Source organism: Schistocerca americana, chromosome 1 (genome assembly GCF_021461395.2).
Source record: "Schistocerca americana isolate TAMUIC-IGC-003095 chromosome 1, iqSchAmer2.1, whole genome shotgun sequence".
NCBI classification, from domain to species: Eukaryota; Metazoa; Arthropoda; class Insecta; order Orthoptera; family Acrididae; genus Schistocerca; species Schistocerca americana.
Window position 1 is genome coordinate 1,214,077,625 of NC_060119.1, and position 18,854 is coordinate 1,214,096,478.

At 41.4% G+C, this 18,854-nt stretch overlaps 1 protein-coding gene across 1 annotated transcript; it reads right to left on the bottom strand.

Moving 5' to 3' along the window:
• Positions 1–13,128: 13,128 nt before the first annotated feature.
• On the bottom strand, positions 13,129–13,770 carry LOC124598113. Its single transcript, XM_047135980.1, has one exon. It carries the CDS (start codon positions 13,768–13,770, stop codon positions 13,129–13,131), a length of 642 nt encoding a protein of 213 aa, XP_046991936.1.
• Between the last annotated feature and the right edge of the window lie 5,084 nt (positions 13,771–18,854).

Here is an 18,854-nt window from a genome sequence, read left to right on the forward strand (position 1 = left end):
AATTCAGTGGAAGGAGGAACAGGACATCTAGTCAGGTGAATAGAGGGTCATAAGTAAAAAATCTGATATGGGTAATGCAGGTGCACATGAGCGGAGAAAATGACCAACCCAGCTGGGAATCGAACCCGAGCCCGCTGCATGCATGGGAGGCAAGCATGTTACCTTTCAGCTAAGCAGTCAGATGGGATTCTGGAGAAATGTTGGAATACGCAAGGCAAATACTGACCCTACAACTTCTCATAGAAGATAAGTTAAGGAAAGGCAAACCTATGTTTATAGGATTTGTAGACTTATAGAAAGTTTTTGGCAATAGGAAGAACAGTCAGGCAGGAGAACTGTCCCTAGAAAATCAGGAGTCTGAGGAGGGGGGGGGGGGGGGGGGGGGGATGTTGAGATAGGAAAAAGAAAAACCAAAGGGAGAAGTACTGGAGTACTCAAAGTAATAGTGAAGAAGCTATGTACTACACTTCAGGTGAGTTTATGGTTCAGTTACCCCAAAGAAGGGACCTTATACCAGATTTGGATGGACCCAACAAATGGAGGACCCCAAACACTTTGTAGGAATTGATAGGTAAGTTGCCCAGAAAAGGGAAATTATACTAGGTTCAGGTGGATCCAAGGAAGGGAGGGCCCCAACCACTTCATAAGAAGAGAGGTACATCACATTAGCGAGGATACGAAGTTAGAGGAAAGAGTGCTCAATCCCTGGAAGGCAGGGCTGAGAAATGTTTACAAGTATTATCATTCGCACAGCGGTAGAGAACCTGAATAAGGGAGCATTTCCTCCAGACCAAGTAAATAAAATGATTGAAGTTAAGTAATTTACCTGTTTTCCAAGGAAACAATGTAATCTCAGAGTGCTCCGACATTTGGTCCTAGAATTATAGGTAATATTTACTTTCCCCAAGAAATAGATTTTTTTGGTAAGGTATAATGAAATATGTGTTAATGGTAAAATCAAAATACAATGAAATACTTACTGTAATGGTAAAATTGAAGAAAAACTGAAAGTGATGGCAATAGCATAATAATTAAAGTTTAATGTGTGGTCACGACATCTTTTCTCTTAGTTGAGGGATACATCCCATTCCTTAAATACATATGTCAGAGAAAAGATGTTTGTGACAGAGTAGTTGATAAGTGGTGAGCACCCACTGTTGGGAGGTTTTTTAAATGGCAGGTGCCGATACCAGAGCTAATGATTCAGTAACTGCATGGAATTGGGTAGCAGTCAGATGACCCTACCTGCTGAGGTGGAGATAGGAGCTCCATGGAGTGGTCGGTGCAGAGGAAAGAGCTCCATGAAATCTAAGAATGCGAAATGTCAAAGATAATAAATGTATTGTAATTGGTAATTATCAAGTTGAATATCAGATTTGTTATGTGCACAGTACAGAGAGGCAGTATACAAGCTGGTAGCTGTCCTTATTTATCATGTATTGAGTTGCAATTTTGAAGATAATATAAGAAGGTGAATTGTATCTCACGTCTTATTTATGTGGTGGAATGAATGAGAACAAGAAGTTAACTTTCAGCAGCTTCGTGTGCAGCCTGTACAGAGGCAAAGTCTGAACTAAGTTGGTGGAAGAAGGTACACGGGTTTGAGGCACAGACTAGCTGATTAATAATACCTAATGGCAACCGAATATTCAGTAAGCAACATTCATTTTATATAAAAGGAGTGTTCAGGTGGCAACTTATTTCAGTATTTGGTGTATAAGGTGAAGTATAACAAACCACCACACAGCCCAAGCCAACCTGAAACACTTCAGTGTCACTGACAAGTTACATACCTTGGTGAAACTTGTACCATACATAGAAATAAAAGCTGCAGTATGGCACAAAAAGAAACACATAATGGAATGAACAGAAATGACACCTTTATTCAGTCAAAAACTACACTGAAGTCACTGCAATTTATGATGGTCCCCTTGGAATTACAGGAGTTGGAACATAGTTCTTAATATGGCTTGTGATCACTACAGATGACAGTGCAAGCTCTGCAACATGCTCCCACGCTGGCCACAGGGTTGGTGTGGAGTTGTTATGCTAAGACATTCCATTCCTCCATCACTGTGGTCAACAAACTTGGAGGAAGAAGCAAGCCACACCACTTGCCAAATATTTTGTTCGAGGACCAGCTCCACCTGCGCAGTTCGATGGCGTCTCACATTGTCATCTATATTAAGTTAGAGGCAAATGCATCCCTGAAAGACACATACAGGAAAGGAAAGGAAACAGTAGCTTTGACTAGTGAGTACTATGTTCAAAGATTTGGGAGGTCAATACACTCATGCAACTTTATGCCTCCCACACCTTAATACCTGAACCACCAAAATGATCATGTTCGACAACATTCCTGGCTGCATTATGTGCCCTCATACGGCAAGACACAGACATGTAATGCACCCAGGAACATTGTCGAACACAATCATTTTGGTGACCCAAATACTATCAGGTGGGGAGGCATAATGTTGCATGGGCGTACTGACCTCCAAATCTTTGAACACAGTACACTCACTGGCCAACATTATAATGAGATAGTACTCCTTTTCCAAGTGCATCTTTTCTGGGGTGCATTTGGCCCTGACTTCACCTTTATAAATGGCATTGCCAGACAGCATCAAACAGCAGAGGTGTGGCAGCTCTTGGAGTGAGAGGATATTCAGCAAGTGGACTGCCCCCCCCCCCCCCCCCCCTCCTCCTCCTCCCAACAACTTAAATTCCATCGAGCATGTGTGGGATGTGCTGGGGCACGTATTGTAACTTGTGAACATGCACCAATGATCATCCATCAAGTGTTGACTGCACTGGTTGAGGAACTGAAAGTGCTATCACAAGAACTTCTTGCCAACCTCGTGGCGAGCATGGAAGTATGTTGCAGAGCATTGTTTGCTGTCCACGGTGATCCCCCATGCTATTGAGAACTGTACCCTATCTTTTGTAATGTCCAGGGTACCATTATAATCAGGATTACTTCAATGTAGTTACTGTCTTTTAAGAAAAGTGTTGTTTTATTTGACTCATTGCATATTTCCTTCAGTTTGCACTATTCTGAAACTTCTTTCTATATATGGTCCAAGTTTGATTGAGTCATGTTACTTGGCTGTGACACATCATGCAAATGTTACTTTTGTCCTTAAATTTTGCACATTACTATATGTTAGTGGTGTATTTCATGTGCAAATTCCACTGGAGCTTTCTGTCACTGAGATAATTTAACACTGTGTTGATCTGGAAATTGTATGATCCGTGTTTCTAAGTTTATATCTGGCCACATTGTGTAGTAAATATAACTACTGAAGACTTACCTCTGAGCATGAGAATAATTTAGGTCCACTTTTTGCAGACCACCTGTTAATGTTTCACTCTGTGTAAATACCTAGAACTTTGGCATATTGTCCATCCACTGTTTCTTGGATACGAGGGGTAGGTATTTGCTGTCATATCTATTAACTATGTGGTAGCCACAGTTCCAGGATATCCATTTGCACTGAATTGAAATTGATATCAGCAATCAACAACTTTTGTTCTGCCCTTTCCAAAACCCTAAAATTTTAATTCCACCAAACTATCTCTCATTATCTATTGATTTCACTACTGAATTTTCACATTCTGTCTCCCCTCATCTACATATCCCACACTGTGATGAACGCTAAAATCACGTAATGTAATTTTAGAGGATTACTTAAAAACTCTCAACTTATATTTCATTATGACTTTTTTGCCACCTGCACACAGAGCACACTGGCAATACCAACTGCTGTATATAAATCCAATTGCACTTGAAATATAATAAGTTGGAATAGCTACAATTCCACACCTTAAATAATCTTTTTTTCTCTCTCTATATTCCATTTATAAAATCTGTAATTTGCATATAAGAAATCTGAAAATTCATAAATAAGCTATACTTTTCAAAACTTTATTATGCTTTGTGTAATTTACAGTCTGTTAGTAACAATAGTATAGCTAGTTAAGGTAGAAACTTAAGAGATGCTATGAAATTCTTGGTGGACTTTGGAAATACCAGTGCAAGTCAAAAATTTCACCTCAGAATATGTACCAATTTAAAGACATTCAGCCTCCTCTTAACCACAAAAAATAGCTGTGCCTACACTTATGGTATATAACTGAAAGGAGGTACAGACTGGTTGAACACACTGGGCTGGGAGGCAGAAGTTCAATGAGTTGATTTTTCCATCCATTTATGATAACATTTACCCTCCAGACCAGTGTAATAATACTATCAAGGCCAGAAAAGCATCGGCCACATATGGTCCCATTCCACAATGATACAAACTGGCCAACAAAGCCCAAATAGCAACTGGTACACCAGTATGATATGTTGGAAGTAATTGCCTGTGTGATGAAACATAATACATTATTTTACCTCCACACCAATGCAGAGTTATGCTGAACAACTTGGCAAGTGTGTTAACAAAGGCCCTACATCATGGGCTTCCAGTGTTCATCACAGGTTTGTCATATTTTTTTATTATGTGATTACGCCAATCATGGCCATAAATTCTATTTGCTGCTTTTACTAAGTTTAAGTTTCCAAATTAACAATGTGCATGTAGACCAGATGTGGCTTGAACTCAAAGAAATAGTATTCAAAGCAATTCAGAGATTTATACCAAATAAATTAACAATGTGAATCTGATCCCCCCTTGGTACAAAACGGGTTAGAGCACTGTTGCAGAAACAACGAAAAAAGCATACCAAATTTAAATGAATGCAAAATCCCCAAGATTGGCAATATTTTACAGAAGTTCAAAATTTAGCGCGGACTTCCATGCAAGATGCTTATAATAGTTTCTGCAACACAACTTTGTCTCAAAAGGTGGCTGAAAATCCAAAGAGATTCAGGTCATACGTAAGGTATGATAGTGGCAAGACACAATCAATGCCTTCTCTGCACAACAACAACAGAAATACTATCGATGACAGGGCTGCTACTGCAGAGTTACTAAACACAGCCTTCCAAAATTCCTTCACGAAATTTTGGGACCCTAAGACAGTAAAGCTGCATAAGTCACACCAATATTCAAGACAGGCAATAGCATTAATCCACTAAATTACAGGCCTATATAATTAATGTCAACATGCTGCAGCATTTTGGAATATACACTCTATTCGAATGTCGTGAATTACCTTGAAGAGAACGGTCTATGGAAAAACAGTCAACATGGATTTAGAAAACATCATTCTCGTGAAACGCAATCAGCTCTTTACTTAAAGTGTTGAATGCTATTAACAAGGGATTTCAGATTGATTCCATGTTTCTAGATTTCCAGAAGGCTTTTGACATTGTACCTAACAGGAGGCATGTAATCTAATTGTGTGCTTATGGAATTTCATCTCAGTTATGCGACTGGATTCACAATTTCCTGTCAGAGTCTTAACAGTTTGTAGTAACCGACAAAGTCATCGAGTAAAACAAGTGATTTCTGGTTTTCCCCAAGGTAGTGTTACTGGCTCGCTGCTACTCCTTACCTGCATAAACGATTTAGGAGAGAATCTGGGCAGCCATCTTCGCATGTTTGCAAATCGTGCTGTTGTTTATCGCCTAGCAAATCCATTGAAAAAGCAAAACAAATTGCAAAAAGATTTAGGAAAGATATCTGTATGGTGTAAGAATTGGCAATTGACCCTAAACAATGAAAAGTGTGAGTGTCGCGTCCCAAGCATGGGTATTGCGAGGGATTGAGCGACACGGTTCGTGGATGGGATTTTAGCTGGTTGACCTTAGTGAGAGGGAGACTTTTTGATCTGGCTAAGATGTAGAAATCCCTGGTGTGAAAGCACAAGGCTAGGAAGCGGGTAGAATTAAAGTCTTGATAACTTTAACAAATTGCAGTTTATTCTAAATGAATACAGCTCACCCTATCTGCACGGCGGTTGCATTCACAGGAAGGCCAAGTCTAATACAGAGACGGTGACTGACTCCACCGTTCCGACTGCCTACTAGAAGTTCTGCAACGTTTCCTAACACCCTATGTTAGAGTCCCGCGGCTACGCCCTGCGCGCTCCAGCGACTATCTCCGGCTGCCTGCCTACAGCCCATTCCCAAGCCCAAGTCGGCTGCTGCTATCACACTCTAACTCTTCGACCTCTCCAGACAACACCCGACAAGACCCTCAGAGCGGCGTGCTCTCGGGTTTTGTTAGCGTTTCCCCTTCGACCCCGCCAGCGCTTGGCATGACGTAGCGTTGAATGCAACTTGTCCTTATTTGGTATCGTTAAAACATTGTTGTTGCTATTGTTCTTCAGAGGCTGAGTGGAGGGATAGAGGCGCCTCTCCCTATATGGTCACGCACTGCGTCCAGAGCCCTTCATTGGCTCCTCATGACGTAGCGCTGTCCCTACCAAAGGCCCTCTTTCTTTCTCTCTCCACTCCCAGACCTTTCTCTCTAGCCAGGAATGCATCTATTTATAATCCTTACTTGATTGCTTATCATGAGTCCCTGCACAGACCTTCGTTTGTATCTGCTGGCTGTTTACTTTCTTATCAAGCACCCAGCTGCCCAGCAGTTTGAGTGCCGCCTCGGCTGACCCTTCGGCCACGCCTGGCGGCCAGCGCTACAACTTTAACTTCTTCCTACGTACTATTCTCAAGGTACTGCAATTAGACTTGGCTTGTTCCTGTGGTTACAACACCTCCCCCGCCAGGGAAATTGGCGTTACTCCTCAGAGTAGCGTCAATTGAGATTTTCTTATTTTATTTGCTTACATTTTCTTTTGTTACATCAACACTTCATATGTTTTCTTTTTCCTTCATATACACTTAATTCCATTAACTTCTTTGTGAGACACAATCATTTTATACATACATTTATCAAGGTACATTTTTTTTTTTTCAAATCATTGATACAATTACAATCAAGGTACATTTTTAAAAGCATTGCTACAAAATACCATTTTCATTCAACATTGGTAATTACAAGTACGTACAGTTTCATAAATGGACAAAACACTAAAATAGATTACACCTTTTCATAACACACTTCTAATATATTTTAACTTTTGATTTTACTTAATGCCTGTTTCTGAACAGAACTGACTCTTCTTGGTTTTTCCGACCTCTTTCATATATTACTACATCTTCAGTTTCTTTATTAGCTTGTCTTCTGCTTAAGCTAGTCTCTGGGTATTGATTTACTATAGTGTTTCTTATACATACTTTACCACAACAGTTACTATCGTCAAAGCACTTCCATAAACTTTTGAAGCATTCTTTACAGCATTTACAATTTTTACAACAACATGTTATTACAATAACAATGACTATTGCTATAGCTACGTATGTAGTTATTGAGTAATGTGTAAAATATCTGGAATATTTTAGTTCTTCCTCCTGCCGTTCTGCCATTCGCTGGACATCATCCAGTCTTTTCCCAGCAACTTTCAAGTCGTCTAATTGTGTTACTACGTGCTCCAAGGGTAAATCTAACGTTAGCATTGAGACATTTTTCTTTTCTTCGTTTACGACACAACAGTCAAATTCTAAATTAATTTGAGGTATTATATCTTTCTTTGTTACGTTACTATGAATTACTCTATCTGTTTGTACGAACACTCTCGTTCCATACCCTTTACATTTACTATAAAAACTTATCTTTCCTACCCCTTTCATTAATAAATCCTTCGGGGGTTCCTTTCCACATAATACTGTCAGTCCTCCTTCCTTAGGAGCTACATATAGCCATTCGTTACTGTTTAGATGGGTCCAAAGGCTCTGATTCAGTGCGACTATTTTTCGCACACAATCTTCCGGAATTTCTCTTACCAGTTGTAATAATTTGGCTTCGCATTCCTCATGGTCGAATGTCGATAGCAATGCAAATGACTGTCTGCACAGTCTTCTATTCTTACTCAGTTCTTTACATTTTAGATCATCCGCAGAAAGTTTCGCGTAGTGCCTTTTGGATTCATCTATCCGTAGAAATTCTTTCTCTGGCTCTATGTATACGTACCTTCCTTTCATATCTGGGATCTCCTTTGGTAATGGGAGAACTCTGTACAGATTATAATTATTATTATCTATTAAAGGAATATTAATTACGTACCCTAGTATGCTACCGGAAATGAAAACATCTAAATCAATTATTCTTAACAAGAGGTAGCCTGATGACTCCGCGAGAGGAACAGGAAACTTCATGTCCTTTAATTCGTCTCGTATTAAACTTAGATACTTCACAATTTGCACTGGATTAATGATGTGAGGCTGCAGTATTCCCTTTTGAGCACTTACAATGGCATTTATCATCTGCTCGTATTCCTCTTCGATTTGGCCAAACACTGCCGCTAATTGTAATACTTGTTCCGTTACAGTGGCAAAGGTGCTACTCGTTTGAAACCCATATCTGTTTCCTTCATGTATTCCTTCATGAACCTTTCTAGTCTCTGCATGCCTGTCCTTAGAATGTGTTCATTTGATTCTGGTGTATATACTGTTCTGTTTACTCCCGCTAATGTGGCCCTTACCACTGCCACCTGTTCCTTAGTTAACCTCAGCAACCCTTCAGAGTTCCTCTCCATAGCGTCTATTCTTTCTTTATAGTACGCTGCGTCCGCTTCGTCCAATGTTCCGAACAGTATCTTACCTGTCCGATGAAGTTGAATACTCCTCTCTTTCTTCTGTTTTCGTGTTTTGTGAGCTGCTGTACGAGTTTCTGCAGACCTGTGATGTGTAACTTGCTGATCTAGTACTCTACATTCTATTAATCCTACGTTTAATTGTTTCAATGTGTCACGGCACCTCTGTACTGCTGCATTACTGTACCTCTCTGCTTTCTGAAATCTTTCTGTTATTACATCTAAGTTTACATATGTGACTATTCTCCATGTGGTACTGTATATTTCTATTTGTCCTACGTTATCGTAATATAGTCCTGATGAACTTGGTATGGAGGTCGCTTTGAAATCGTTCGTTTCGTATCCTGATGCAACGGACCTGTATGTTGTTACCACAATGATTAGTTGCATAACTTGCCACTTGAGTGCCATACCTGAAATTTAAAATAACTGCTTCAGCCTGTTGGCATGTACTTTTGTTTCCTTATTTCTCTTAACTCTTATAACTACGTTAGGACCTTCCACTTTTAACACTTCAAATGGACCTCTCCATTGCGAATGTAGTTTCCGAGATCTACCACGTCTCACTGATTCGTCGTGTAATAACACCTTGTCCCCTACACTGAATTCTTTTGGGTTCTGTTTCAGATCATACTGTCCTTTACTGATTACCTTATTCCTTATAATAGAATCCCTAGCCACTCTGTGGGCTTCCTGCATTCTTTCTCTTAGCTTACTGACATATGAATCATAATCGTAACTTACCTGCGGTGTTTCTTGCTGCAGTACTCCTGGTATGTTAACCTTTCTTCCATAAATTAACTCGAATGGTGTATAACCTGTGCTGCTGTGTGGTGTAGTGTTGAACACAAAAATTGCATACGGCACCCATTTGTCCCATGAACTTTGATCTCCTGTTACAAAGTGTCTCAGATATTCTACAATTGTTCTATGACTCCTTTCTAGAGCACCATTTGACTCAGGGTGGTACGCTGTGGTATTTATATGTTTTACCTTCAACAATTTACATACACTTTTAAACACGTCACTCAGAAAATTCGATCCTTGGTCTGTTAACAAAACTGATGGAATCCCATATCTTAGTACTATATTTTCTACAAATGCTTCTGCTACAGTTTCAGCGTCTTGCTTGTCAATTGGGACTGCTACTGTGAATTTACTCAGATCGTCTTGGAATGTTAGCATGTACTTTTTCCCTGTACTAGATACATCTAGTGGACCCACTACATCCATTGCACATTTTGCAAATACTGTTTCAGCTGTGTCTGTAATTTCTAAGGGCATCCTTGTTTTCATTTGTGTATTTTTGTTCTTTTGGCATGATGGACACTTCCTAATATAATTTTCAATGTCCCGCTTCATTCCACGCCACTGCTGTACGCTTTAATCCTCTCGAATGTCCTATGCATTCCCTGGTGCCCTCCCAAGGGATTATCGTGCATCTCCTTTAATATACTTTCCTTTTCTTCAGGGCTAATTTCCTCATTACTATTTGTTTCCTGGTCTACCTCACCTGACACTTGCACTTGCCGCACATTTACGGAACTCTGTTCCGCCTTAGCTTGTGCTACTGAGGTTCTTTCTGCCTCCACATTTCGCTTTGAACTTATCTCTTCCTTTCCTTCCTGCCTTATCCGGCTTAATGCGTCCGCATTACTGTTTAGCCTTCCTGGCTTATATACTACCTCGTAGTCGTACTCTTCGAGCTTCAGTCTCCACTTTAGGAGCCTCGAACTCGGATCCTTCACATTAAATATCCATGTTAGTGGCTTATGGTCTCTCATCACTGAATTTTCGCCCATACACGTATGGTCTAAACTGCTTTACCGCATACACTATAGCCAACGACTCTTTTTCCGTTGTACTATAGTTCAGTTCTGCTTTGTTCAGTGCTCTGGATGCATATGCAATCGGCAAGTCTTCGCCAATCTTTTTCCCTTGCGATAACACGGCGCCCAACGCTGTGTTACTCGCATCCGTTGTGATTATAAACGGTTTCGTAAAGTCAGGATACTGAAGTAACGGAGGATTCACTAATTTCTCTTTCAGTTCCTCGAACACATTGTTCTGTCGTTCTCCCCATTGGTGCTCTACTACTTTCTTTAAGAGCTCATGGAGAGGTTTGGCAATTTTGCTGAAATTTGCAATGAAACGTCGATAGTACCCTATCAATCCTAGAAACCCTTTTAGTTCTTTTGTTGTTCTCGGCTGTGGGAAGAACTTCACCTTCTCCACCTTTGCCATATCCGGTGATATTCCCTTGTCCGTGATACAATGACCTAGAAAGATTACCTCCTTCCTCAGAAATTCACACTTGTCTGGTTGCAACTTCAAATTGTGCTCTCGCAACCTGTCAAATATTTCCCGGAGTTTTTCGTTATGCTCCTGCAGGTTTTTCCCACAACATACTGTTGTGTTGTTGTTGTGGTCTTAAGTCCTGAGACTGGTTTGATGCAGCTCTCCATGCTACTCTATCCTGTGCAAGCTTCTTCATCTCCCAGTACCTACTGCAACCTACATCCTTCTGAATCTGCTTAGTGTATTCATCTCTTGGTCTCCCCCTACGATTTTTACCCTCCACGCTGCCCTCCAATACTAAATTGGTGATCCCTTGATGCCTCAGAACATGTCCTACCAACCGATCCCTTCTTCTGGTCAAGTTGTGCCACAAACTACTCTTCTCCCCAATCCTATAACATACTATGTCGTCCAAATAGACAAAACATTTAACACCTTGTAAACCTGCCAATACTGTGTTCATCAGTCTCTGGAAACATCCTGGGGCTCCCTTCAGTCCCATCAGCATTCTTTTGTATTCGTAATGTTGATAGTTTGAGCTGAATGCCGTTTTCTCTCTGTCCTTCTCGTCCGTCAATATTTGATGGTACCCGCTTGCGAGGTCAAGCGTCGAGAAGTACTTGGCTTGCCCTAATTGATCCAGGATATCGGAGATATTCAGTGGTGGAAATGCATTGCCTACCGTGATGTCATTTTATTGTCGGTAGTCCACTACGATTCTCCATTTCTGCTTGCCACTGGCATCTAACTTCTTTGGCACTAACAGTAATGGTGCGTTCCATGCGCTCTTGCTTTCGACAATTATGTCATCCTTGAGCATCTGTTCAATTTGCTCTTTTAGCACTTCCTTTTGCGCTTCAGGGATCCTGTACGGTCTAGCGTTCACTACCTTCCCCGCGTGTTCCAGCGCAATCGGTATTCTATGTTTCACTGCAGAAGTATAGGACAGTTTGTCCCCTGGTAGATGAAATACATCTCCGTACTCCGTGCAGACCTCTGCTAGAGCGCTCTTTTCTTCGACGTTCAAATGAATCCATTCTGAGTTGCCTTCGCAACACACTAGCACGACTTTCCGTCTTACCTATTGCATCAGTGCTACATTTTACTTCGCGTACTTTCGCTATTCTTTCTAATTCTTCCATTATTAATCTGACATTTCCTAGTCGAACTCTGTCCTCTGACACGTTCAATGCACTTACTATGCATTCCCATTTCGCACTTTTACTAAGGACTCAGGTACATGCACCCCTTGTGCAATCTCCTGCCTCAGTATGACCATTTCTCTTTCGATTCCCTGTGGTACCTTTCCGTCCACTTTCAACAACATTATTCTTTCTTCCCGGGGCCCTATCTCCCCGCCTATTTCTGAATCTGCTTCTATCTCTTGTCCCTTTGGTTCTTCCTCTACTACTAAGGGTATATCTCGCCCTTTTAGTCTTATTACTTTACCTGCATAGTCCAGCTTGACTCTATGCTGTGTTAAGAAATTTCTCCCTATCAATCCGTCGTACGGAATGTCTAGGCCTCTACCGTACATGTGAAATTTCTGTCTCACCTTTTCAGATCCGTCTATACTTAAGTTTATTTGTACCGTGCCTATTGTGCTAACGGCTTCACTCATTACGCCCTTTAACCGAAGCTTTTCTGTTTCATTGATTCCAAGCATACTCTTTACCAGAATACTCGTCCTCTTTAGCAAGCACAATTGTGCTCCTGTGTCTATTAGTAACTTTAAATACTTCTTTAACTCTACGCAGTACAACATTACCACGTCGTTTTCTGTTGCACAGTCGATTACCCTCACTGTGGGTTTACCTATCGCAACAAGGCCCGACAGCGCGGCCTTGCCGCCTCTTAGTTTCCCTGTACCACCTTTCCTGTTTTACTCGATACTGGCACCCTGCCTTTTCTCAGGTGTGCCAGGGCCCTTCGTGGCAATCTTTCGCGTAGTGGCCCTGCCGCTTACACTTAAAACACGCAACAGCTTTTACTCTTGTGCACGGAACTCCGCAGTTCCCTGGTAAATTACACTGTGGACATCTCCACTCTCGTAACCCTCCATCGGTTTCTCTGTGATTTCCTCTGAATTCCCTTACATCTATCGGGTGAACTTTTCTTAACCGCACCCGGCATTCCATGTCTGTGTGTCCCAGCTTGTCACACCCATAGCAAAAGTTTGTAAACTCTTTGCCCGTCATGGCCCGTACTCTATGCTCTGGCCTGTTTTTTCTACACCTGCTTGCTATGTGGGATATCAGCCCACAATTGAAACATTTCAACTCTACTTTCTCTCGCGTTTTTTACAGCTTCTTTATTTCGAGTGTACGTTACCCTCGGGGCTAGTCCCAGCTCTTTCATGGACAATATCGCACTCTCCTCCTGCAGTGCCAACTCCACTGCTGCCGCCAACGTAATTTCATCACCTCTGCTTCTCACTATTGTTTGTATTCTATCATTACTTAAGCCCTGTATAAAGCACACTCTTCCTAAAGAATCAACTAGTTCTATCGCACCTTTCAAGTTTTCTCTGGCCGTAACTCTGTTTACTGCTTCTCGAAAATCTCTCTGCATTTCATCAATTCGGCTTGCCCACATTGCTATTGGTTCCCCTTGTCCCTGTCTGGCTTGGAAAATTTTACATGCGTAGTAGTCTATAGTACGCTTACTCGCATAGTTTTCTTCTAAAACGCGTTTCACCTCTTGCCACGTACCCGTGCGCTCACGCACCTGCAATCTCGACCTGGCCTCACCGGTTATCTTTGCTTTAACGAACTTCAATAACGTTTCGTGTTCCTCTGGCTTTACTAATTCAAAAGCCGCATCTACATTTTCGATAAATTCCCTTAAATCCTTCTTGTTCCCTTCGGACATTTTCGACACAATACATAGGGCCTCCTTCACTGACATCTTACCATTAGTTGAGGATTACGCAACTTCATTAGTTTGGGGCATCTTAACTAAGTTAATACTTTACACAACAAAGATACAATATTCTTAAGACAGTTTTACAAGTACCGCTTCTCTTGTGGTGCACCGTCTGCTCTGTTGATCCGCATCGTCCCGTGCTGCTTCGCGCTCTCTTTGTGCCTGCGCTGTCTCTGCGCCCGCGCTGCTGAGATGCGCCGGCCGCCGCTCTGCTGGGCTGTGCCGACCCCGTCGCTCTCCTCGGCTGCCGCTGCTATGGCTGCTGCTGCTACTCGGCCCGGACCCTTGGACTCGAACGCTGGCTGCTCAGGCACCTCTGTGCCTCGTCGCTCCGCGTCGCGCTGCCGCTGTCTTGCGTCACCCTGCACCCGCGAGGACTACTTTTCTGGACTCTGACGTACTGGTGCTACTAATGCTGAAAGTTGCGAGTCGCCACAAATTCCTGCCAATTGCCACAGTCGCTGTAGCAAAATCTAATGGCTCCTACCTCCTATTTGCCTATGCGCCTTTGTGATAACCCCACACCTGGCACCAAAAGTTTTATTTATGTCACGTCCCAAGCGTGGGTATTGCGAGGGATTGAGCGACACGGTTCGTGGATGGGATTTTAGCCGGTTGACCTTAGTGAGAGGGAGACTTTTTGATCTGGCTAAGATGTAGAAATCCCTGGTGTGAAAGCACAAGGCTAGGAAGCGGGTAGAATTAAAGTCTTGATAACTTTAACAAATTGCAGTTTATTCTAAATGAATACAGCTCACCCTATCTGCACGGCGGTTGCATTCACAGGAAGGCCAAGTCTAATACAGAGACGGTGACTGACTCCACCGTTCCGACTGCCTACTAGAAGTTCTGCAACGTTTCCTAACACCCTATGTTAGAGTCCCGCGGCTACGCCCTGCGCGCTCCAGCGACTATCTCCGGCTGCCTGCCTACAGCCCATTCCCAAGCCCAAGTCGGCTGCTGCTATCACACTCTAACTCTTCGACCTCTCCAGACAACACCCGACAAGACCCTCAGAGCGGCGTGCTCTCGGGTTTTGTTAGCATTTCCCCTTCAACCCTGCCAGCGCTTGGCATGACGTAGCGTTGAATGCAACTTGTCCTTATTTGGTATCGTTAAAACATTGTTGTTGCTATTGTTCTTCAGAGGCTGAGTGGAGGGATAGAGGCGCCTCTCCCTATATGGTCACGCACTGCGTCCAGAGCCCTTCATTGGCTCCTCATGACGTAGCGCTGTCCCTACCAAAGGCCCTCTTTCTTTCTCTCTCCACTCCCAGACCTTTCTCTCTAGCCAGGAATGCATCTATTTATAATCCTTACTTGATTGCTTATCATGAGTCCCTGCACAGACCTTCGTTTGTATCTGCTGGCTGTTTACTTTCTTATCAAGCACCCAGCTGCCCAGCAGTTTGAGTGCCGCCTCGGCTGACCCTTCGGCCACGCCTGGCATCCAGCGCTGCAACTTTAACTTCTTCGTACGTACTATTCTCAAGGTACTGCAATAGACTTGGCTTGTTCCTGTGGTTACAACATGAGGTCATTCACATGAGTGCTAAAAGGAATCTGTTAAACTTTGGATACACGATAAAGCAATCAGATCTAAATACCTAGGTATTACAATTACGAACATCTTAAATTGAAAAGAACACAGAAAATATAGTGGGGAAGGCGAATTAAAAACTGTGATTTGTTGGCAGAATACTTAGAAGGTGCAACAGATCTAATAAAGCGACTGCCTACACTACAGTTGTCCATCCTCTTTTGGGGTGCTCCTGCATGGTCTGGCATCCGTACCAGATAGGATTAACAGAGTACACCAAGAAAGTTTAAAGAACAACAACATGTTTTGTATTTTCGAGAAATAGGGGAGAGAGTGTCATGAACAGGATACATGATTTGGTGTGGATATCATTAAAACAAAGGCATTTCTCATTATGGCAGTATCTTCTCACGAAATTTCAATCACCAACTTTCTCCTCTAAATGCAAAAATATTTTGTTGACACCAACCTACATAGGAAGAAGAAAGACAAGCCAGAGCTCACACGGAGGGATACAAGAGCGTTGTTCGAGGATGGAATAATAGAGAATCACTGTGAAGGTGGTTCGATAAACCCTCTGCCAGGCACTTAAGTGTGATTTGCAGAGTATCTTTGCAGATGCAGATGTATATGTAAAAGGACAGTCAATCTGATGGTGATCGTGATGAATGAAACCAGTTATTGAACTGAATAAACAAAATTTCTGATCGAAGACTGTTTTCGTTTCCGCATATCCTCAAATATTGGATCTCTGCTACCTTCAGTGTGAGCATGCCACTTTTCATTATAAATAAAAACTTATTTGCTTACCAAGGACATGTATGAAAATAGGGCATCATCATGCTGAAGGAACCATCCTAGGATTTGACTGAAGTGATTTGGTATATAACTGGAAATCTTCGTCAGTGAGAATTGTTACCTTCGAATTGTGTCTAATGTGTTCCACCACAATGACTGTTATGTTACCATCCTCTGAGGCATTAGAGGGTACTTGGACATATACTTATTAATGCATACAGCCTAAGAGTGGTTTGGAAGGACAGCCGTGGAATGTTGCCTGTGAACATGACTGTTCTCCACAATAAGTGAACGTCTTACAGGGCACCTAGGAAGGAAGAAATTCCAGATATGTGAATCATTAAATAACGAAGTTCTGAAATAGTTATGATAGCAACCCAAATCTTCCTACAACAAATAAATCATGCAAGAGCCACATTCACAGCAGCAATGTGTAGATGTTGGATGGAGAATAGTTTGAGAAACTGGACATATATTGTTGACTGTTGTAACAATACACCTAGTACCACCTCAAAAAATTCTAAGAATCAGTTTTCATTTGGTTACATGTGTAAGTAGAGAGAGTATCTGTCTCAATGTAGATGCCAGGGTTGCTATTAGCTTTGTGTTCGTTTACAACATCTAGCACCAGCAGTAAGAGTTAATCGGAGATTACAGGTCAAACTGCATGGTGCTACTACATAGTAACCAATAATGTAAATAACTAGATACTTAAACTATTTTCACATAAATAAATTTTGATATGTAAACAATATTGTGTATAAAATAAAGAAGTAAATGTTATTCTCAAAGTATAAATGCAAATAGTGAGAGTGTACAGGCTGTAGGGAGAATAGCAATGCTCTTCAGTGAGGGAAAGTACCAAGCCTTTTCAAAAGTCTCCTTTGTGAGTTGTTAAGAGTGCTTGATAGTGAGCATACATGGGGTCAGTCTCTAATTTACTGTATATAAAATGATACTGCTGCATTGCCAATTATATCACAGTAGTACACTGGCATCATGGAATGTGTTAGCCAAATTTGTGCAGGGGTTTAACAGCCATCTCATGAAATGATGAAATGGACATTGCAACTTGGCTTGGACTGTTGGTTGACTAGCTACATAAAGGAAGTAGCAGATAATGTGGAATATGAGCTGCTGGATGGAGCTAAATATCTAACTTACTGCAACTCTTGAAATTACGTAGCACCTACAATAGAGACAAGATGTTGTACATTGATGGTACAACAAATCTAACGTATTTGTAACACAAGTGTTGTGCAAACAGTGGATTTGTTCGAAGGATGCCATCATGTGGTGGTAAGTATTAGTTTTGTAGATCCAAGCTGTCTCAGCTGTGTGGTTTTATTTGAATCATTATTGGATTAGTTAATGCACTTGGTTTTGTGCGTAAGTAGTGAGTGTGTGCCGATCCCTTGTTCCATGTGATGAAGTTAGTTCACATTCCACTGTCATAAAAGTAGAAGCTAGTAACATATTCAGTATTCAACAAATGCATTGTCTTTACAACAGAAACAAACCAGCTTTCTGTGACAAGTGTATGACGTGTTGTGAAAGACACTACAAGGCCAACTATAGAATATAATAAGTTCAATCCATCATTATTCAGCAGATGTACAGTGATGAACAGTGAAAACAGTATCTTTCAGTACATGTGGCAAAGTTAAATATTAATTACGCAATATTTACATTTCTGTGACTTATTCAGTTAACTCTTGCTTTTCACATTAATTGCTGTAAATTGAAATACTTAAAACTGTCATTTGTAAATTGAAATGTTGGACGTACGAATACTCAAATGACCAGCCACAACAGTGCACAGTGTGCCTTCCATGCAATGCAAGTTAGTCATATATTTACTTACTGTGTAATTTTTATATAAATGTTCTTTATTATTATTATGAGAAGAAAAGCTGCTGCTCCCCATATAGTAGAGATGCTGAGTTGCAGATAGGCACAACAAAAAGATTCTCACAATTATAGCGTTCGGCCATTAAGGCCTTCATTAACAATCGATACACATATGCACATGCACACACACTCCAGCAAATGCAACTCACACACACAACTTACATGAATGAGTGTGCGTGTGGATATGTGTGACTATCGTCGACGAAGACCTTAATGGGCGTAAGCTATAATTGTGAGAGATCCATCCTGGATCTTCCATTGTTTGTTCTTTATTATTGTGTGTGTTACATGTTAACATCATGTCTGAGGGCATATGCTTTAAGTCCAAGTTCCTCCAGCTAATGTGTCCCATTTGTAGTGTGTGCCCCAATCCCCAGGCATACTGAAGTTAGATTGGAACTGTCCGGACAGGTAGCAACCCATCCACTCATCACACCATAATTTCAATACATCATTTCAAGTATAGTAGCTCACCATCATATCATTAGGTGTACAGTGCAACATTAATTATCAAGCAGCAGCTACTGCATGCGATCAATACCATTTTAGTCCTATTCCTCATGGTTAAATGAATGTCATTCCAAATTAGGAAAGGGCTAATGAAGTGAAACGAAGCAGTAGCATCATTGTGAGTATACATCAATCTCCGGCTTTTTTAAAAAATGAAAAAAAAAAAGCATTTGATCAACTTTGAACAACCCTTACAACAGTAATTTTGCCACTTGAGTCACATTTTATTCTCATGGACTACACAACTTAAGTGTAAGGAATCAAGACAGAAA